Here is a 23,323-nt window from a genome sequence, read left to right as displayed (position 1 = left end):
CAAATGGTTATATTAATTGACACCAATCCTACATAGTAGGCAACCAATTCAACAATGTCGTTTGGTTAAAATATTAGATACATTCATAGTTTAATTTATATTTGTCTCATATAAATAAATTGAAAACTCCGACTATATTAAAAACAAACAGACATAAGAATGGTACTTAAAATTTGAAAATAAATATTATTTTCTTTTCTATACGAACCTTCACAAAATATTGCAGTAATTCTAGGTAAAATGATATGATTAGTAATTTATTATAATTTAATATGAAAATGAGGAATAAACAGTACTACATTGTATATTTGCTTATTTTATAAGTATCGGGAGAGAACACAATGCAAATAATTATAGTCATTTAAATATATATAATGAATTTATCAATAGAAGCTAATTCTTATTTTGAGTTAATTGAATTCAAGTTAAAATCCAAAAGTAATCTGTCAACCGTTTATTTTTATTTATCTATGATCTCTGAAGAAAATAATTAAGTTATTGAAACGCGCATTAAAAGTATAAGAATGAGTGTTGGTGTAACGGCAATAAGAAAATGCTCAATTCCAAACAATACATGTCTTATGTAATTCAAATAAATCATCTTTTTTTAGTATAAATTCTAACTTATTAATATTCTGTTATTCTCTGTGGTTTATAGAAGTATATAGATAAATGGAATTACATAGAAAGATTTCTAGGTTTTTCTCTATTACAATGCTCTAGATCGGAATAGCACAGTGTAAATCGGGGCACAAAAAATCACACCGGGTTCAAATTTTATTTTTTATGTGTCATCCCTATATCTAGTGACATTTTTGTCATTTATTGTGGTAGTGAAACTAGAGTTATACGCATGCTCGAGAAAATCTATCTTTTAATCCTTGTTTAGAAAGATGGCAGACAACAAACTGTATGAAATATTAGGTGTTAGCAGAAATGCCTCAGATAGCGAAATAAAAAAGGTGAATATATATTTTCATCCTTATACGTTCTAAATATATAATTTAATAAAGTCTCCAGCTGACCGTATGCAAGATAATGATAAACTTGCACGCCAAGGACAGCAGTAGACGTTCTACTCGTGGTCAAATTTTCATGTCATGATTTTGTTTTTACAGCAATATAGGAAATTAGCAAAGGAATTTCATCCCGACAAAAATCCAGCTGCAGGAGACAAGTTTAAGGAAATAAGTTATGCGTACGAAATTCTTTCTGACTCAAAAAAACGATCTTTATACGACAAAGTTGGCCTTAAGGGAATGCAAGAAGGTGCCCAGGATGGATTCGGTGGCGATCACTTATTTTCACATCTTTTCGGAGGTGGTTTATTCGGTGGCTTTGGAGGATTAGGTGGTGGTGGATCACGAAGAAGACAAAGAGGTGAGGACACTATACATCCATTAAAAGTGACCCTAGAAGATATGTATAATGGAAAAACATCCAAGCTGCAACTTAGTAAAAATGTCATATGTGTAACTTGTGCTGGAAAAGGATCTAAAAGTGGTAACACAGAAAGATGCCAAACTTGTAACGGTTGTGGTTTAAAGGTTACATATCGCCAAATTGCTCCTGGAATGGCTCAACAGACCCAAACACGCTGTCCCGATTGCTTAGGAGAAGGTGAGAAAATTAATGAAAAAGATAGATGCACTACATGCAAAGGAAAGAAAGTGTGTAATGAAACGAAGATTTTGGAAGTTCATATTGATAAAGGTATGAAAGAAAATCAAAAAATTTTCTTTAGAGGTGAAGGTGATCAACAACCTGATATGGAACCAGGTGATGTTGTTATTATTTTACAACAGAAACCTCACGAAAAATTTCAGAGAAACGGTGATGATTTGTATTTTAAACATACTATAACCTTAACTGAAGCACTATGTGGATTTTCTTTTGTTATTCATCATTTAGATGGAAGGGACATTCTTGTAAAACATCCACCTGGAGATGTGATTAAACCAGGAGGTGTCAAATGTGTTATGAACGAGGGTATGCCTCATTATAAAAATCCATTTGAAAAGGGAAACTTGTATATACCGTTCGAGATTAAATTTCCAGAAAATCATTTTACCAATGAGACCAATTTAAAAGCTCTAGAAACCTTATTACCTCCTAGATCCGAATTTACAATGCCTTTTGGGGATCACGTAGAAGAGGTTGATTTACACGATTTTGACCCATCCGATAAGGGTAATTACTCTAGGAATGAAGCATATGCTAGTGATGATGAAGAACAAATGCATGGGTCTGGTCTACAATGTGCACATCAATAGAATAATTTTTTTTTATTGCAAATCTGTATGTTGTTCTGTGCTTCTTTCTGAATAAGGATATTTAACTTTAAATTGATCTGTAGAAAGATGAATTTGGATTTAGAGTCGACTACTATTTATTTGTATTTAAATTACGGCAACTTCAGATTGCAGTTTATATCTTTTTTTTTTGTCGCATTATTCTCATATTTATTGCATTGTACACTTCTGTTATTCAAATTGTGTCAACAATAAGGATTTTATTTGCAAACAGGATACTTTTTATTGGTGGAATTGAAACTTGTTGATGTATATAAATTGACAGTTCAATTAATTCTTTTTTATGAAAAAAAAACCATTACTTCTGACTAGTATATGTAGTATATACATTTAATTTACCTATAATTTATATTTTTCTCTGTGTACAATAATTTAAATAAAGTAATGTTTTATAGACAATTTTTATTATATTTCTTCTTCAGGTGTATTTCTTTAATTACTTAAGGCTCCCAAGAGGTTTATCAAAATCTTAACAGGTGCATTGGGTCCAGACTCATATCTTCTAGGTAATATATTTTTTGAATTGAAATTTTTATTTTTACATGTATGTAATTTCGAATTGTGTTTAGCAAAATAAAAAGCGATTTATTATATTAATTGAAGAAAGCTATATTTTCAAAATAATGAAAATATATTCAGGTTTGGTTCTAGAACCCCAAACAAAAGAAATGGTACATAAATATACAAATTTACTGCAAATTAAAAATAGTAGTAAGGAACGCAAAAAAATTAAAATATACAAGGGTTGACTGAAAAGCTTCTGACATAAGGGGTCAACTATAAATTACGTCACACGAATTGTATGATTTTTTTGGTATGGGATATTATAAGTACTTTTGAATCATTTTTATGACGCACCACGAAATATTTTACTATTGCCGAAGAAAATATTTAAATTTTACATCAATGTAAATTAATTAAACATTTCACTAAAAAATTCAATGACTGACAAAAAGTTTTCTCTATTTTTTTTCTGTTTTACCATATGTTAATATTTTTGTCAACATTCAAAACGTCTCGTAAGCCATTCCATTTGGGTTTACGATTATAACGTTCTGGACTAAGTGGAACGGGAAAAATCGTGTACGTGAGTGCTTAGTGGAATGCGCCCAATATAATATTAAATTAAGATCGTCTTCAAATTGAAATTACTATGGAACGCAAATTTTTTGATTGGGTGGAAAGTTAAAAATATGTCACGTGATCTAATTCATTAAACATTGCCATAAGTCAACTGTCAAAAATGTCAACTTTTGTAAGTTTTTACAGTGTATTTTTTAAAGTCTTAATTGATGCACAAAACCTCATAAAGTTTTGAAATTTTTGAGTTAATTGTTAATAATTTTTATTCATATTTATATATGCAATGCAGTAAATAAACATTTTATGTCTATGTTTATCTTATTGATGCTGAGTTTTATAAGGAAACAATTTCAAATTTTAACGGAAACTTTTAATACATTATTAAGTCGATACTATGGAACAACTTTCAAACAACGGTAGTAGTTTAATAAATCAAACATCAATATGTTCAAACATGAGAGAATTGATTGAAGCCATTAATGAATACATAAAAACGAAAACAGATAGTAGTACTGAAATAATCAACAAGTTTCTTCAAGTAAGTGTAGCGCTACATAATACATTAAAAATAAATTGTATACAAATTAAGTCATTATTTTCATTTAGAAATATAATTATAGGCTTATAGTGTAACTATTGATGTCAGTACTTTTGATCCAGAAAATGGTCTTGGAGCTCAATTTTATGTTAGTTTATATAATTTATTTACAAATTTGGATCCACATTCTCAAATGGCTTGGGACTGCGTCGATGTTTTATCTAACGCATGCAGAAATAGTTCTGCAAGACAAGCCCTTATAGATACTTACCAATTTGTACCACCATTGTCTAGACTTTTAAATGATCAATTAAATTTATCTAAAAGGAAGAAAGTCTTAATACTTTTGCAGGTAATTCACATTTTACACTATTATCACTAGCATAATTTTCCTTACATAACAACAAATCATAAAATTATAATTATAAAGTTTATTCTTTAATAAAATACATTCTTGTTTTTACAACTTTTTGCACTGTTTAATCATACTGTTAAATGTGGTAAAATTACCATTGATGTTCAAGATTTGGATTGTTTTTTGTCCATTAAGCTAGATACTGAAGAGGTGAAGACTGCAGTTAATTTTTAATCATTATAATAGCAAAAAAAAGAGCTTTATGGAAAAAATTAAAAAAGAAGACTCTTTTGAACAAGTTAGATAGACGTTTTAGAAATATCAATGCTTACTCAGGGAAAAAATAGTGCAAATTATTTATATTATTTGAGGAAAAGGATCCTTAATGATCTTTTAACTTTGAGCTTCAAGTACAGAAGCTTTGTCAACACTGGTTGAACGTCATCGAATCTTCAGAAGCCTATGTAAGAGCTTACTTTGATCTAGAGGGTCAAGTTCGGATTGTTTGATAAGAAATGAATTATCTCAATGATAGAAGCCAAATGTCAAACCAACTGATAATTTGTTGCTTACCATAAATAAGTCAGTCAGTAGCTTAATGGATCTGTTTTTTTACTGTTATAAGGATATTCAGAAATGGATTCTACTTCAAATATCCTAAATTTGTCTATTTTTTCTTTTTGTAATCAACATTTTCAATTTCATTTCAGAGTTTTTTATGCCTATTATCTCCATTTCAAATTTCTTGAGACTAGAAAAATGATGTGTTTCAGTTTGTCCTTAAAACTACTGATATTCTTTTTAAATCTTCCCCTTGGTATTTTTTTATTTTATATTATTTAGTTCAATTTGTATTAAATATTAGTTAATCAGTGAAATATCTAACAGTTCGCCGTTTAATCATACCATTATTTGTGGGGAAATTACCATTGATGGATATTCATGGATATGATTTGGATTTTTTACTGTTCTGAGGATATTGTTTGTGTTGTTGCAATATTCTTAAAGCTTAAAAAAATTATTTTTCTGAAGTCATATCTAAACTTTCAGTTTCTTCTCAAAACTACTTAAATGTTATTCTTGACTTGGTATTTGTTTAAAATGTCTTTTGAAAACATATAGTTATTTGACCGCATTTGATAGTTAGGATAATTGCAATCCACATAACAAAGGACTGTATAAATAAGTTTCCACTGTAGTATGAAATCCATAAACTCTTATTTTAGCAGAATTATGATACCGCATTAAAATTAAGGGAACAAACTAGGATTTAGTGAAGGTTTCAATGTTTCTAGTTATTTTTATTTCCAGGATTTAACATGTGGAATAAAATTATCATGGCAAGTCTCCTATTTACCACATCTACTGAAAATTCTCACTAAATGGGTAGAAAGTAAAGATCAAGATATTGTTTGCTTGTCTTTAAGTGTTTTGGTTAATCTCTGTTTCAAAAACATTTCTGTAATGTATACTTTATCAAGAATAGTAGATATTAAAAAATTTTTAAGGTTTTGTCTGCCGTTACAGGTAAGTTTGTTTATACAACCAAATGCTTTAATGAATATTCAACTATTCTGATTTCAGGGTCCTTTGATAGAAATTCATGTTTGTAAATTAATGATTATTCTCAACCATTTAAACGATGATATTCCTAAAAACACTTTATTACATTTGGTATCCCCAACATTTAATTCAATGCAAGAGTCACTTGCAAAAAATGATGCCGTGATGCTTAGATCGGTGGTGGATTTTTTTGTGGATATCACATCAGAAAACAAGGATATTTTTAAGGAATACAAATATTATACTGAACAAATAGATGATCTCATAAAGGTGATGTATATTATATTGTAAATTCAAATCTTATTATAATACTAAACAAGTTTTTAATGTAACTTTTTATTCACTAACAAGGTATTATTAAGAACGAACTTTATGGTTCAATGCCCTCGACATGATAATTTTTTTAATCTATTTCTTCCTTTCATTCACTATTTGATGTAATTTCCTGTATTACCTCTTTGTAAAATTGGATCTAATGGGATGATTTGTTTTATAACAATAAATTGAGAAAATATTTCGGGTGCAAAAGTGCTTAACAAGTTACAGATGGCCAATATATGTGGTACAATTTACTCATAAGTGGATTTAAGGAAATAAAGTAGTGTTATGAATTGATTGATGGCAAAAATTTCATCTACAACGACCTTATTTTCATAGTTTGGTCCGTCCAAAACACATATACCTCTTGTGAACACCCACTTCACTTGATAGAAGATATAAATTATCGAGTTAGAACGTCCTGCGACGTTATGCCCATTTACCATTGTTTTCTATTGTTGCAGTCTTTCTCTCTTAATCTTTGCTGGCTTATTGATCATTTTACTCCTTCCATCCATGTTTTCATTTGTCTTCCTCTTTTTAGGTTTTCTGGCAGTATCCATCTCACTACTTTCTTTTTTAGAATTACTTCTGCCATTCTGTGAATAGGCCTGTACCATACAAGTCGTTTCCTTTCTATACATATTATAACTGTCTATTCTACACCCATTTATTCCTTAATTTTCTCATCTACCCACACAAAAGCCACATTATTTCTCCTCTTCTTGGTGTTTGTATTCCGTAATGCAGTGGTAGTAGTAGTATGACATTAGATTCTTGACTACATTTTGTCATTCGAAAATAAATAATATATTTGTCCAAATTATAAATTTGAGGCCTCTTTGTCTTTGAAAAAGACTTCGTTGTTTGATTGTTGCTCAAAATCAAAATGTTATATTCATTCATCAAATATTTGGATATATAATATAAATTTGCATTTTTTGGTTCATTTGTAACATTATTTATAAATAGTTGAAAAATAAAAAATTTTTTATTTGAAAAGAAATAATCTTTATTTTTGATCTAAATCACAAATTTAAGGCCCCTATGAGTAACCTATTTTCAATCGATAGTAGAGATTGAAGATTTGCTGTGGCAATTTTTGAAAATCCGTTAAAATTTTTTTCCTTGTTTCGCGAAAGTTCTTAACTTTGAAATGAGCCTATTTTGATAGAAATATAATAAACTTTGATAATTAATATATATTTTGTGTTGAATTGACAATAAACTATTACTATTTGAAATTTTGTGATATAATAATTGACCAGTAACATTTTTTTAGACTCTAATGTCAAGAAAAATACCAACTAATGCAGATTCAACTCCAATTCAAGAACATGATCCCGAGTGTATAGTACCAGTACTCAAATTTATTCATGCCATAGAAGACAACAAAATAACAGACTTATCTAGTTTGTATTCTAGTATAATAAAATTAGCTCTGGAGTGGGTACAAAATGCGAAAGTAACCTATGAATCTAACATTTTACTCACAATAATTACACAAAACTTATCCGAAATTGGTGATAATAAAAGTTTATTGAATATGTTGAGTATAAAGTTACCCACATTTTTAACTTTACTTGGAAATGAATCCTCTCTGGGTACGTATATGATTGTAATTTTTACCTGAATAAAATTCTCGAAGTACCTAAAAGTACTTTATAAATAATTGTTTTTTTAATTCCAGTTTTCTTCTTAATTATACATTTAAGGTTTGTACCAAAATCAATTTTTTTTTCAGTTTTATAGCTATGACCCAGTAACAAATTGACATGGAACCATTGCCAAGATCAAAAAGGGAGGCCAAAGTGAAGACAGTCTTTTCTTTGATTATGAAGATGTTTTACTCTCTGTATATGCACCAAGAAGGGATTGTTTGCAATATGGATCATACCAAAAAAAAACTGACAAACCCACTTTTATTATATTATTATATATATATATATATATATATATATATATATATATATATATATATATATATATATATATATATATATATACATTTTTTACTCGGATTTACAATGCTAAAGTAGCAGTCTTGGATGTGATCTTTTGCTTCTAACCAGATTCTTGGTATTGCAAATTTCATAACCTTTTCTCACCTCGATACCAACCTGAAATAAAGAAAAAAAAATTAATATGCCTATAAGATTTGATTTAATGATAAATTAAAAATTGCTCACCTTTCAATCATCTTTTACAGTAACTAGAAGCAACATGTGGAGCCTATGTCTTGTCTTGATTCCAAACAGGATAGTCGAAATATGCTTCGTAGGCTTCACAGAGAACATGAGGATGTCTTAAGCCCATATTTTATGTCTCTAACTTCAATAAATTGACCACATATAAAACAAAATACATAAAGCATCTTATTTACACCTTCGCGACGACATAGAGTGCCATCTGGGAGCATGGCGTGTATGTAAAAACCTGATCTCGCAGTATTTTTGAATGTATTATAACTAATTGAAATTTATAAAAAAAATTGATGATGGTAATTATCACGAAAGTAAACTTTATATCAAAAAATGATATTTTCTTTCCGAAAGAAAATTTTTTTGTTGAGTCGTGTAATCTAGCAGACAAACTAAGTGGGACAAGATAAAGATAAAATACTTTAGAAAAGTAATAAAAGAAGAATAAATTACATAATGGGACAAATAAACAAGAAATAGCTCAATTGATATGGATAGACCAAAAGAGAAATGGACAAATCAAATAAAGGAACTAGTGAAACACACCACTAAACCAACACCCGCAATTACAAACGCGTCTGACGCACGTTTCAATAACCAAGTTATCGTCTTCAGAGATTGAAGGTGTATTGGTGGCAAAAAGAGAAAGAATTCTGCCGGAACCCTCATTTGATACTTGAAAAGGCAAAAGGAAACTAAAAGATTAATTCTATAATTTGACCACCAGTGTTGCTTTCAATCTGATTTAGTGCTCTGCTTCGATGTGATTATGGTGTCTTGCTGACATATATCTGAGATTAAAGGATTTCTACAAGAAACTACACAATTCCTTTATAAGTTTTTGTATTTTTTCTTTTTTCTAGTCACTATATCCTTGGAAAGGACATCTTTTTTTTCTGGATCGTAGAATGGAAATTCTATTTATTATATTTGTTACAATTTGGTTTTAATGAAAACATAAAAATTTCTTCTTTTTTAGCAAATATGGATGCATGTAGAAGACTCAGATCTGTATTACAATTGCTGAGAGTGATGCTCAAAGCTACACCTATATCTGAAGAGGTGATGAAATCTTTGACTGAACCTTTATTGATGGGTATATTTTCTCCTGTTTTATCAGATGATTTCAATTCGAAAAAATTATCCCTTCTTAAAGTTAATGAGGACACTACCACTTCAACAGAATATGTGGATGTTTATGTTTGTGGTATTGGATTAGTATATGAACTTGCTCAACATAACGCCGATTGGCTAGAAATGTTAAGTATGTTGATGGAAAATAGGTAAGTGGTAACTGAAATCTATTATTTTCTTCGTCCTAAATTGACATCCGAATTTTCAAGGTCCAAAAACAATCTCTTTAAATTCAATTAGTCCAATGTCTTCATTACTAGCTCAAATGAGTTTGTCTACTCTAAGTTATAATATATCTATTACTTGTCCATTATTCTTATGTGAGTTGATTCTTTGTTGCAATATTATTGATAATTATGGTCTATTGACTACAACACACAATATCTCTGATAGTGTTCTTTCCATACCACTGCCATAGATTCATGCTCAGAAAGTCATTTCTTGACTAAAGCTGTTTTCACCCATGGTTTTGTCTTTGATACCAAGGGTCTAAATCACCCACGTATGGACTAATGCTATAGAGAAATATAGGTAATCCAGAGCAATCGCACTAGACATATTGAAGGCTTTTGACAGAGTTTGTCTTCTCAATCTTCTAAATGAATTAAAATCATATGGTTTGTCGTCGTCACCTATCGACTAGCTAGTACCGTTCTCAAAGACCGATAATAGATGCTCTAAACAGGCTCATTTGTTAATGATAGCAGGTAGGGCATATTGTTTTGTTGATAATGGCATTATGTGGGTCACCGAACAAGCGACATTAGGGCATTGGCATATAACTTTGTTAATAATGGCCTGACAGCGAATACATTATGATGGGGGTTGAGTGAGGAAATTGTATAAGCGAGCCGGATTAAAAAGTATATTCTTATGCAAATCATGTAAATGTTGTGGATACTCCAAATTAACCTCGAGCATATAACCTTCTGGGGGATGTTAACCGTATTATTCGGTAATTAATTTTATATGGATGAAGTACTCTGCTTTCGTCATTTATGGTCATTCTCCTCATTAGTGGCTCTATATATTCAGATTATTTTTAGCGTGCATTGGTAGGTTCCTATCAATATTTATTTATTTACTGTTACAAATCTACTTGAAATAAACTTAAAATTTATAATAATCAGAAGATTTAATGAAATTTTTTTCTTGAAAAAGTACAACAACTGAACCATTTTTCAACAATACTTTTTTTAGGAACATACAAAGTATCATTGCTATAGCTCTTTACGGTAGCAAAAGTCATATAAGACAGCTCGTTTTGGAATTATCCAGATATTCAAGATTTCCAATTGCTAAAATAGCTGAGGCTATGGAAACGTCACAAAACATGTTTTGTAACAAAACATCATCAAATAATCATATGGACGTTACCACATCGCATAATTCAGGGTATCCGGTATTAGGATATGGTCAATTAGAGATGGTAGATGATACATTGAATAGTTTAAAGGTAAGGCAACAAGAATTCCAAATATCCAGAAGAATTCTAAGATCAATCCTTTTAACAAATTAACCTGCATTAAAAGTGAAAAAGTGTATAAATATTTTACAATAATTCATTTTTTTCAAATTAATAATATTTTATTAAAAAATATTCCATGTTCAGCCCTTTCGTTCATTTTTTCTACAAGTTATGGTACCACTTAAACATGCTGAGGTTATTTGTAAAGAAAACTTAGTGTTTTTGTTATCTTATTTCACGTTGTTACCATTTTGTTTCTTCCTTTACCATCCAGTTTTTGTTTAAGTTATGGTATCACTTGAAGTGAACAAGTTATGGTGTAGTTTGAAAAAATAAAGATCCATAAAATGTTTAAACATGCTGAGGTTATTTAAAAAGAAAACTTAGTGTATTTGTTAGCTTATTTCACGTTTTAGCCATTTTGTTTTTTCCATTACCATCCAGTTTTTGTTTAAGATATGGTACCAGTTGAAAGTGAACAAATTATGGTGTTATTTGAAACAATAATGATCTTTACAAATACTTTACAAAATGAAAACTTACCTTTGAGCATAACATGAAATAATTTCAGGTTAGGACGCGGACGCTTCTATCATAAGTATGAGCATGAGAAGTGTAATAAGGGCGAGTTTTACTTTTGTATACATAATGTATGTCATGCTCATGCTGATGACTGAAGCATTACTTTAACACATTCAAGAAACCTGCTATTATTAAAACCTAGTCTGATTTTAACAATATTCATTTTAATGCTTACAAGTCTGTAGTTATCTCTTTAGAGGTACCATTTGTTCTTAATTACAGCCCAATTGAAGCTGTTAAGTTTTTGTGTCTTCATATTAAAAACTTTCTTAAATGGACTCAGCATATAATGAAATTAGTTCAGTTGCACAGAAAGTTTCTTTATTCACAGTCTTGATGACCTAAGTTTGAATTTTACCTATCCCTCTGTGGTTGTTGTAGTTTTTGTTACTTTGATTCTCTCTCAGAATAACATAAAAGAACATTCCAGTATATTTTTTATATAAACATAAGAACACTACTTCAAAAAATACAAAATTTTAACTATTCCTGCTCTGTTTATGTTATTCACAGATTCAGGATCCGATATACCCAACTCAGAGTTACCCTTCAAGAAGTTTTGTTCATAATCCCCACCATAGATTTAATAAAAAAATTCATTTATTCATAATGCCAAAAAAATGTACAATAATCTTCATGTAATAATAAAAATAGCATGAAATTTCGAAAATTGACTAGGTTGTTTCTTTCAGGAGCACTATATACTCCATAATACTTTTAAAACTAAACAGATATAAAAATTATTTTTAAATTTTAAAAGATATTAGTTATCGTTAGGGGTGGAATTAATTTGCAAGCCCAGATTGATCTGGTTTTCATCGATAATGGTGCCCTATTTGCTCAGAGGTATATTGATAAAGTACTCCTAGCGGCTGTGATCCCATCTGCTCCATTTGTTGATAACCAATTCATTTTAATGCAAGATAATGCTTGTTCATATACCGCCAGAATACCGAATACTTGGAGCAAGTGGGAATCGCAGTTTTGGAATAGACTGTACGATCTCCCGATGAGAATCCTATAGAGCATTTGTGGGGTAATTTAGGGAGACGTGTTAGATATAGTCAGACTCTTCCTAATGATTTAGATCAACTCTAAGCTGTCATAATGTATGTCCAAAATTTAATTTCTTCAATGCTTAATAGGTTTGGAGCCCTTTACAGTAGTAGAGGGAGAAATACCTGCTATTTGAATAACATGAAAATTACGGATAAAGGTTTTAAAAAAATGTTTTATTTTCTTGTTTTTTTTTATTTTGTATTTTTTTTTTTGTTAATAACAATAAATAATTAATCGTTGCGGGTAGATATTGTGTAAATAACTAACTGGTAAAGATTAATATATTTAACAAAATTATAAGACCAAATCTGAGTTTTTTGCTGTGTGTATATTCTTATTTTGATAAAAAGAAATTTATATATTTGCTATTGTCACATCAGAAATAATTAGTCAGAAGCTAATACCTCTTATTTTATTTTAGAAATTGATTAACGACCAACAGATTTCCAATATATCTGTATGTCAAGTGATGGAGTTGTATGAATATAAATTAGCATCATTGGCTAATTCGGAACTGTCAGCTTCAAACAGTTTACAGGCGGCTTCCGAGCGTTGCGTTCATTTACAGCATCGGATAACGCAACTATCATCAGAACATAACAAATTAGGACAATTAATACACCATTATGAAAGTAAATTAGAAAAAAATCAGAAAAGTATGAATGATTTGAAGACATTCTGTTTGAATGAGAGAAAAAACGCCGACAAAGAGATTGGTAAGTTTTGAAAATTGAATACATTGAAAAGTAATTGTTATAAACACTCGAGGTGACAAAATTAATGCTGTCAATTCTTTTGAAGTCACTAAAATGGTCGTCAAGAGAGTAATAATATTCTTGAACTTTAAATCCTTTTATTTTGAGAAAAATTATTATAGACAGATAACTTTTTCGTTTTTTTGTTGTTGAAAGAAAGTTGTAGTGGAAGTCGGAATATTTTTGAAACTAGAAATAACGTCAAACTCTAGGTCGTTGAAATGGGCTTTTTTTACTCTCTCTTAACACTGACATGACAATTGTTTGAAATGGTGCCTGTCACCATATGGTTGATTAATTTTTAGATACTGGTCTAGAACACTAAATTTTAGGCATTTTTGAAACTAACGTAAAAAAACGAAAAACATTTTCATCCATTTTTTATATGATATTCATTGACTTTTCAAGAATATAAAAAAAAACAAAAATTCAATAAATTACAGACCGGTAAAGTGGGGGCCACACAAAAACGGTGCAACTTGGTTGACTTGATTCCGGCGCTTGTAGTGATCTAGAACAAAAAAAATTTAAAAATTCTTAATCTATAATTAAAAAAATTCACAAAATAGCGTCGACATGAATATCAATTTTTTTGCCCATTTATTTGACATCTACTCTATCTCCGAAAATAATGCGAATTTTTAAAAATTCTTTATGGTCCAAGCTTCTGACCTTCTGCCATCTTTCTTACAGCTTCATGATTCCGCACTCATAAAACTTCTGGTCCTTATCAGCAAAAAACTGAACAAGGTGCGATTGAAGGTCACTGTAATTTGAGAAAGTTTGACCAATCAAAGAATACTGCAAACTTTGAGATAAATGGTAATCAGATGGTGCCAGATCAGGGCTGTATTGGGTATGTGACATCAGTTCCCAGCCAAGCTTCCCAAGAGTTGCCAAATATGTGTGAGGCCTTGCATTATCATGGTGGAACTCTAAATCTTTCCGATTTGATAATTCTGGCCGTTTTTCTTTGAATGTTACTTCCAATTTCATTACTTATTGATAGTAAACATCACAAATAATCGTTTGGTTCCTTGGAAGCAGATCAAAAAACACAACACCTTTGTAATCCCACCAATCTTACACCTTGAGCTTTTTTTTTTGTTGTTTTCCAGCTTTCGATGGTTTGTGCTGGTTCATCGTGTTTGCTCCATGATCGTTTCCGAACTATGTTACTGATATAACTGATTCGTTTAAGGTGCATATCGCAACTGTTGAGTATTTGTGTTAAATGAATTTCTTCAATTCGTGATTTACCCCCAAATATCAAGCTTCTTAACTAGACAAAGACAGTGTTTTTCAATTGTTGTGTGTGATACATGTAGCCCCTTTGCAGCCTCTCGAATATTTATATGAGGATCCTCTTCAATTATAACTTGGATTTGATCAGCATCGACTTCAGTAAGCTGACCAGAACCACAAAATTCAAATAAGGAATCTCCAGGTCCTCTTTCCTGTCCTATTCACGCTGCTGGACTTCTTAGTATAGGTTGATGAATCTGCCTGCTGTTTGGAAGATATAATGAAACTTGTGGAAAATTTTTATAGCTATCACGATACTTTATAAATTTTACCAGAAATAGTTATGTTTACATTGTTTTGAAATTAAATAAGAAATATATCAAATACTTTTACATTAACCAGAGTATGAAAGCTTCAAACCATCTAAAAACATCAGTCAACGTGTCAACTATCATTGACATTTTACATGTAATGTAGGTATTCTAACAATAATTATAGATGTAGCAAATGAAGCCTTTAACAATAATTAATCGTGTTCATCTCAGCTGTAATAAAGTATCAATTTTAAGTGCAATATAATAATCCTCAATAAGCAAGATCAACGATTCAATAATGCCATTACGATACCTGATAATCAATTTAGAAACCTGAAAATAATTTCCAACATTTTCTTCATTATTTGTTCAATTGTCTTAATGATAATTACTTTCCAAGATTTTTATTAATTAACCAACCTCGTAGCATAATTTATTAGAAATGTTATTACAGAAAAATGGGAGGAAACTGTTAAAGAAAGAGAAGGCAGATTGAATAGCGTTAAACAGGAACTCTTACATATGACCAAGTTGAAGGATGATTTGGAAGAACAAATAAAAAAGAATGAATCGTTGATACAAAAGTTGGAAGAGAATGGAAACAGAGTTGAAAAACAATTACAGTCACGGGAACAACAACTCAAAAATGCAAATTCGCACATAGATGACCTTAACGTGGTAAGTTATGTAATTGAATCAAAAATTTTACGTAAGCCAAGTGTGAGTGTTGGTGTAGTGGTAGTTTTAATGTGTTTAGTTTGGAGAACAAAAATGGTTAAGGAAACCTAACCTAAGAAGAAGAAAAGAAGAAAAATAAAATCATAAAAAAATTTAGGAGGGAAAAAGCAATATTGGAGGCGAAGTTTTGAAGTGTAGATTAGAGAATTTTAAAAATGAACATCTAGAAACAATGGGGGCCAGAAATCTGTAAAGAAGTGAATGCTATGACGATAATACTTACAGTTTGACTCTTAACAATCAGAAACAATAGAAAAGGGGGAGAAAAATCCTTTACTGAAACACAAGATAGTGTTAATCAAAAGTAGGAAAACCCGCAAGCAAAAAATGATCAAGCCTTGGGAAAACTACCATAACAGAAGGGTTAAAAACTGAATAGGTGTTGTGCTACTAGATCCCCATACAAAATCAAATCAATAAAACAGTGTCCTGGAATTAATTTCAGAATCTTGTGGATCGGATAACTATTTTAAAGGTTAAAAAGGCAATATAACTTTGGATGCGGAATGTTGAAATAAATAATGATATACGTCTTGCTGTAAGAATATTGAACCATCAGTTTTGACTTCTATTTGCATACCAAGAAACGTGTCCATAGTGCCAATTGTGATCCTGAACTCAGTTCTTAATTTTGACAAAAACTGGTCTATCTCAGATCTATCGCAAACCAGAATCTTAACTACATAGACGGGGATCTACAATGCTTGCCGCCATGTTTTGATATTCCATAAAGTGAACAAACCTTTGATTCCAGCAGTGGGGTGACTGTTTCAGTCAACCACTTCCATCCTCAAAACCAGTTGGTTAATTCATGAGTACATCCTCTTAAAGTTCATGTTACAGAAAAACAGTATGCACATCAAACTGGCCCAAATAGTACTTTTCAGTAGCAGCCAGATTCAACAGAATTCTCACTGTTTTAAATCAAGCAACAAGGCTGAAGGTTTACTTAAAATCCGCACCCTACTCCTGGGTGTACCCGTTTACAACCAAACGGATTTTATATCTGTCGACATCTCCATTCGCTTTGAGTTTGACTTTAAGAACCCATCGATTACCAACACCTTCTGGCCTTCGTGTAGGTTAACGAGATCCCAAGTATCATTGTCAATGAATTCACCTCTTCCTGCCTGGCTTGTTCCCATAAGTCGCCCTCATCTGTATGAGAGCAACTGCCTGGTACGGCTACTCCTGCGAAATTGAGATGACAGTTCCACTGCCAATGCACTCGTTGTTGTCTTGTGTTTAACAAAGTACGAACCTTATACCTTGTACAAACCTTATATAACCCCAGCAGACCAAAAAAGAGGACTACAGTTTAGTAAACATCATTTGTACTGGACAATGTTCTCAGATATGTCCAAATTTTTATTTTTGGTAATAATAAACAGAAGAGTTACCGTACAACCAGGGTATGTCTATAGTGGTTCGGTTAAAGTTAAGCGGACTTTAATATTAGGGACCACATCAAAATTATGCTCATTGAAAATGCTTACATTGTCGTAACTTTTGTCCATTTTTTGGAGAAAAAAATTTCTCGTGACAATAATTGTCCTAAAAGTTATTAAAATGGCCAACTAACTGTCTGACTTTTGGGATCTTACAAAATTTATCAAATCCTCTTCCCAATTTATATAAGATAACACTCACTTATTTAAATATGGAATGCTCTTGCCCAAAATAAATCAGAAATGAGATTCCAAACATGCCCAGCCACTGTCAAGTTATAATTGAAGCCAGAGAGAGAAATACTGACTATTATAGGGCGTTTATTTGTTTTTTAGATTTTATTTCAAACTCTGTGTACAAATTTGTATGTAGTATTTTTTTTTTCAATTTCATTACAATATTTTATAACAAATAAATTTTGTTGTTAACATGTTGTCTGCCAAGACAATTTGTACAATTTTATTTAATCGCACTATATTATTAAAAATACTTATTTAAACTGGAAGGTACAGAAAATGAAAGCTGTGTTTCAAAAAAAGTTTCATTTCTTAGGTGCATTATATGAAAAAAATCTTGGGGGATGTCAGTCAACGCGTTAATTTCCATTTGACTATGAATTTCTTTGATAGGTAATTTATGTTTCTGTCTTTCATCTGCTGCAATTTTTCAACTTATTAATTTCTGGTAATCTTATTATCTAATATTGAGATATGATTACATTTTAGCAAATTAAAGACTTGAGAAAAATGCTGGACCAAAAAGAGACCAAATTGGCTGATGTAACGAAGCATTACCTAGCAACCAAAGAAGTTCTCAATACAATTACAAGAGTAGCAACATCCCAGATGAATTCTGAACGTCAAGTAATTTAGAAATGTGCAAACACATTTACAAAAATCGTGCTATGATCCCGTTTTATCTGGATTTTCAGTATACACAGGGTTTTATTGAGATTATTGTATTTTTCTTGAAGGAATTTTTACCATCAAGTAAGAATCACAATTCTTGATTTATTTTCTTCTATAAATTACTTTATTGATAAAAAAAGAAATTATGTTTATGGTTAATCATCAATCAAACTCGATGTTGAACTACGAATGCGAATTGAAAACTTTTTCATACATTTTTAAAAATGATTTTTATTTGTAATACTTTATATATATATTTTAAGAACCCTTCTAGATTATACCTTAAATTAGAAATAAGTACTGTGATTCATTTTTTTAAATAAATAGACTGTATTTTTTTAAAACTAAGAATATTTATATTTGATTATTAATATCAGCCAAAAGATATAGGTAAATAAAAAGGTTATATGAAATCAAATTTCAACCATAAAGGAGGGTCGTTTTCCCTTTGCACTCCAGCCTAATAAGCAATAGTAGGAATCAGTAACTCCAGAGCTATATTAGAAAAAAGTACATGGATTAATGTTTAAGAAAAATGCGGTCGTTATAATTAAACAAACCGATTTATTGTTACATATATTATAATAAAGCATATTGTGGCTTATATTTAAGGCTAAAACGACTTAAGGCTTAAAATTTCTTAAAGTATGGTATTTTTCAAAGCAATCGAGGTTTTTCGGGACAAGTATCGCAAATTTTCACAATTTTTTGTCTCTGTCCTTGTTCTTGCCTGTTGGAACAAACTACGCAATACCTTTTTTGCTATTACGCAAGATGTGGAGTCTTGTCAAGCCTAGCTTCTTGATGTGAGGTGGATGGTCTTGATCGAATTTCCTGGAATTCCTCTACGAATTGATCGACTAAGTTCTTGACAAACTTCAAATGGGATATGGATTTTTTATTTTTGTTCTTTTTTATGCATTTATATTAAATGTATAAATTTATACAGGACATCTCCATGCCCTAAAAAATATTTTCCTCCACCATTTTAGGGATTTTCTTAGAAATCAATAGGTTTTTCAACATGTTGCTTATCACCCCTTAAAAATTTTGTTTTTGTGATGTATCCAACACTATCACTGGTGCTTAACAACGTCACGACTCTTTTATCCTTCCAGGATAATATCATTGTTCTTACTTTTTGGTAGGCAATCGATTTATTTACACCAGAAGATCCCAAACTTTTTTAACCCTCGGCTCCTTTTCACTACAAATATAGCTTGCCGGCGCACCTTGAATAATTTACCTATTTTAAATTGCATTACATTAGATTTTTAATTTCTCTAATAGTTAATTGTCAACATATTAAATAAGATTGTTACTATTTTAAACTTTCCGCACAGATTATTTGGTTGCTGAAAAAGTTTAGCAGGCTTACCTTGTTTTTACAGAGGTCAAGAAATAACATTTAACAACATACAAGAGTTGTAATAATACATGATTTACTTCCAAAAAATCTACTTGAAATAAACATTAGGAAAACACATTTTTTTCAAAAAATTCTAAAATATAACTGAACATAAATGAAGTGCCAACTTGCAAAAAAATATACAGAAATTAACAAAGTCCCTAAGTTTCTGTTTCGATGGGAGGGATGCGCTTGTTTGTCTTTTATAAGCTCAATGTATCTGGGAGTAAATTTTGATAGTCACTCGAATTTCTTTTTGGATGTTAAACTTTGCTCTATACTTGGATTTCATCACTGTAACAGCAGAAAAACCACACTCGCAAAAGTAAGAACTGGCAAACGGAATAACAGCATGCAAAGTCTTCTTGCTCAACACTGGAAATTTGTTCTTAATACCACTCCAAAACTCAAAAAGGGATTGGGACGGAAATTTTTATTTCAGTGACAAGTCCAGGTAAAAAGGTAAGTAACTGTGGGTAGTATTTAGGTTTTAGTAAAAACCAATCTCTTTATAAATCTATATTTACAATATAAATATTAATCAAATTAAATATGAATTGAAAAACATAATGTAAATTTAAATTTTGAAAGAGATTGTTTTAGTCGCATTTCGCCACTCGCAATTTTCAAGTCTAGCTCCCAATGGCAGTGTATCTGAAATAAAGTAGTAAGTTTGCCAATGGTGGGTAATTTTTTCTGGATAAGTGGCTAAAATTGCCATAGTATATTGGCAACACTGATTAGTAGTCTCCTCGCTGTGCCAGCGCGGAAGGACGCAAATGATTACAACGACAAAAACGTACAGTCGCAAAATTCGGTGCACAGTTTGGGAACCGCTGATTTACACCAAATCTTGCTGCAACATTCGAGATATCCTGTCCTACTTGTAGCCAAGTAGGTGGGGATTCCGTGGAGCAGATAACATGATTTGTTTTTTTATTTTTTGTTTCAATTTTGGAAAATATAAGTTTACTTAATTTTCAAATTAAGTTGATCTTTTAAAACGTTAATTATATTTGTCTCACCTTGTATATTACTTGATATGAACTATCAACAACATTAAGAGATATTGAAACCAACCGTTGAAAGTATTAAAACGTAATACAGAAATTTTTATTTTATTTCAATTGAATTATTATGAAATGTTGTGGACACTTGATATTCAACAGTGCATTTGACCAATGGTAAAGTTTGAGTTAATTGGCCACACGGTACGTATATATATAGATATTTTTGTTTTTATGATTAATTCTATATTTTTGTTTCATTTAGATGAATTGAAAATTTTATCTCTTTTTTTTTCAATTGTTTTGGCAGATTTTGGATTTTATTAAGTCCAATTTATTAGGATAATGAATATAAAAAAACAATCAAGTATTCTAATGATTCTTTTTTGGTCAGGTATTTTGGTGCGTAGACGACATTTTTTTGTTTTATCAGGCACAAGAACGAATAATGAGAGATGTGGCAACAAAAAATTAAATGAAACTAATAATGAAAAAATATATAGAAACTAAAAATATTGGATGGGTAATGGATGTTGAGTTGCTATCAAGGAGACTTACGTGGAATATTTAGTGTTTCTGTATGGATTTGAAGAACACAGATAATAAAAAAAATTATAAATTAGAAATATTTTTTTGGTTGTTTTTATTGAAGCTATCGAATAAAATAGTCTTAATTATACTTTTTTACCAAATATTTAGAAAAATAGTGATAGGAGGTGCAATTACTTTTCAAAGAATGTATTCGATGTTGTTGAACCATTTCAAATATTCTATTCAGTAAAGGAAGAAACTAAAACTTTAGCCATTATGGACAATTCGTTCAAGTGATTCGTGATTATTTTTCTGGAAATGGGGAATGATCGTTATTGAAAGGCAACAAGTTGGCTATGTTATGATGTACTGTCGTGGAATAACATGGTGTCAGGTTGTTAAAAACATACGGAAAACTTTGTGAAAATACACGAGATCACAAGTGTAAAAAAATTTTAAAAAATGTCCGGTAATGATGAAACTGAAGTCGAAGTCTCCACCTGGCAAAAATCTCTTCAAAAGTTCAATGGCAATCATATATCACTTTTGTCTCTAGAAGGAAATTTATGGGCAACAACTGGGCCAAATGGTTACAGGATTTCAAAATATTTATGAGGGCAAGTGGTCTTGAAGAAGATGATGAGAAAAGTCGCAATATTTCTTCATTATATTGGTCTTAAAGCACTTAGTATTTTAAATTCATTGAGATATGGATACTTGTAATTACACAGATTTAGTTTCAAAATTTGAGTTGTACTATAAGCCTAAGACCAATTTAAGGGTTGAGCCACAGATTCAATGTTCCCATTTTGATTTTACTTTTGAAATAATAACAAAGCTGTCTGTGGCTGACATGTTTGTCATTTTGACAGAGTTTTACACATATTTTTTTTTTATAAATTCTATTCAAATATGTTTCCCAAATGGAATATAATCAAGACAATGTCTAGAGCACTGGTTATGATAAAAGCCTCACCTTTTATTACCAGAAATTTAAATACTTTGACTAAATCGAAATTTGTAGTTAGGCCCCAAATTGCTTCTATGGTAAGTACGTTATTTTGGGTTAGTAAAACAATAAATTTCATAGATTTAGATTCTTTAGATTTTTTGCAACCAGCACTTTACTTTTAAGTAAAAGTTTGTGGCTTAATGACCAACCATGTAGTGACAGATTTTTTTCATTTTTCAATGGAAGTTTGTTACTGAAGCTAAAAAAAACTTTGAAAATATGAATAAAATACAATCTAACAGCCAATTGGCTAATTTAATAAAATGTATCAACATCAGGTTTGTAACTAGTCTGTTCTGATGCTTGAAATTACTTTACGAATCTTATATAGGGAATCATGAAGCTTCAATATCAGTTATAACACTTTGTTGATGTTGGGTTCGGGTTACTGTGACAAAAAGTGTTTTCCATGCATTCAAAATGTAAATGATGAATTAGAAGTGAAATCTCTGAAATATATTCAAATGATCTACAGCTTTAATTATTTTGTGAATTACAGCAATTCATTCCTCCTATCAAACTTCAACTCAAATTGATTGATAATAAAAATAATTTATTAATTGGAGTGTTGAATCAGATATGATCGAAACTTTTCCAAATGTATATATAGCTTACCTATTTCTCGTGATATCGAGTTGTGAAACAGAAAGGTTGTTCTCAGTTATAAAGAGAATAAAAAATTTACATCACTTTACAATGTTAGATGAGCGATTGTCGTCATTAACAAGGCTGTATATTGAAAATGAGTCGTTACAGAATACGAATTTTGGTGAGATAATTGAAAATTTTTCCACAACTAAATCGAGAAAGAAGTTTATTAAATAAAAATTTTATATAATTTAAAACTAATATAATCTTAAAAAGAGTTCGAGCTGATTTTGATTCCCTTAAGTAGGCCCCGAGTCGATTTTAGTCTCAGGCCCCACTACTTCTTAATCTGACGCTGAGCTATATATTTGTATTAAGTTTATATAAATCAAAACCAAATAAAAAGTAAAACAGTTCTTACTACTATAATTTGAAGAGGTTCGTCCAAATATTTTCTGTCATGTCAAAACATATCTGAAACTTTCTTTGGTTAACCGAAATATTTTTTTAAATTTGTCATCACTGAGTTGTATTAGAGGATCTCTTAAAACACCTCAATGTGGTTCTGCAACAATTTCTTCTAGGTCTTCCAACACCCCATTATACAGAAGATCGTCCATTACTACAAATCTCTTATATATGACTACAATTATAATTTTAAACCAGTTTCAATAAAAATGATTGGTTAGAATTGTCTATTTACATGCGAAATGATGAAATATCAATTCTGTATAGAGTATATAATCTTTGTTCTG

General features: G+C 30.5%; 2 protein-coding genes and 1 long non-coding RNA gene across 3 annotated transcripts; 2 read left to right on the top strand and 1 right to left on the bottom strand.

The window, feature by feature from the left end:
• Positions 1–777: 777 nt before the first annotated feature.
• On the top strand, positions 778–3,933 carry LOC130444605 (dnaJ homolog subfamily A member 2-like). Its single transcript, XM_056779835.1, has 2 exons — positions 778–962; positions 1,119–3,933. Exons 1-2 carry the CDS (start codon positions 894–896, stop codon positions 2,271–2,273), a joined length of 1,224 nt encoding a protein of 407 aa, XP_056635813.1. The 5' UTR covers positions 778–893; the 3' UTR covers positions 2,274–3,933.
• On the top strand, positions 3,549–18,628 carry LOC130444604 (uncharacterized). Its single transcript, XM_056779833.1, has 10 exons — positions 3,549–3,933; positions 4,016–4,285; positions 5,600–5,815; positions 5,873–6,121; positions 7,452–7,773; positions 9,350–9,653; positions 10,705–10,960; positions 13,035–13,329; positions 15,382–15,605; positions 17,840–18,628. The coding sequence occupies exons 1-10, from the start codon at positions 3,790–3,792 to the stop codon at positions 17,984–17,986; spliced, it is 2,427 nt and encodes an 808-aa protein (XP_056635811.1). The 5' UTR covers positions 3,549–3,789; the 3' UTR covers positions 17,987–18,628.
• LOC130444606 (uncharacterized) lies at positions 12,769–23,322 on the bottom strand. Its single transcript, XR_008909977.1, has 2 exons — positions 22,990–23,322; positions 12,769–13,879 (listed from the first exon to the last, which is right to left on the bottom strand). It is a non-coding gene; the product is annotated as an uncharacterized LOC130444606 (long non-coding RNA).
• Between the last annotated feature and the right edge of the window lies 1 nt (position 23,323).

Source organism: Diorhabda sublineata, chromosome 5, assembly GCF_026230105.1.
Source record: "Diorhabda sublineata isolate icDioSubl1.1 chromosome 5, icDioSubl1.1, whole genome shotgun sequence".
Classification (NCBI taxonomy): Eukaryota; Metazoa; Arthropoda; class Insecta; order Coleoptera; family Chrysomelidae; genus Diorhabda; species Diorhabda sublineata.
The sequence above is the reverse complement of the archived record's forward strand: the minus strand, read 5'-3'. Positions and strand labels throughout refer to the sequence as shown.